The sequence below is a fragment of the Penaeus monodon genome, chromosome 22, assembly GCF_015228065.2.
Source record: "Penaeus monodon isolate SGIC_2016 chromosome 22, NSTDA_Pmon_1, whole genome shotgun sequence".
NCBI classification, from domain to species: domain Eukaryota; kingdom Metazoa; phylum Arthropoda; class Malacostraca; order Decapoda; family Penaeidae; genus Penaeus; species Penaeus monodon.
This window is the reverse complement of record NC_051407.1, coordinates 17,923,927-17,924,129: the sequence shown is the minus strand read 5'-3', so window position 1 is coordinate 17,924,129 and position 203 is coordinate 17,923,927. Positions and strand designations below refer to the sequence as shown.

Sequence of the window (203 nt, the reverse complement as noted above, 5' to 3'; positions counted from 1 at the left end):
CGCTGCACGTGTAATAAGCCTTCCTTCACGGCCTTCCCCTGACACGTTAACACCAACGATGCTTCGCCCTCAGGCCGGAGCGAGCACGTGGAGGAGGCATATGCTGACCCTCCTGGGACTCGACGAGGAGGATATGCAGCATACCACCAAATATGCAAAACTAATCGAAGCAAAGTGAGTTTTCTTTCCATATTTCTGATTCA

At 51.2% G+C, this 203-nt stretch overlaps 1 protein-coding gene across 1 annotated transcript in view; it reads left to right on the top strand.

The window, feature by feature from the left end:
- Positions 1-203, top strand: part of LOC119586970 (carbohydrate sulfotransferase 14-like) — a 7,034-nt gene that overhangs the window by 3,561 nt on the left and 3,270 nt on the right. Inside the window, exon 2 of the mRNA XM_037935707.1 lies at positions 72-174. Within this exon, the coding sequence (XP_037791635.1) occupies positions 72-174 (103 nt within the window). The remainder of the gene's footprint in view (positions 1-71; positions 175-203) is intronic.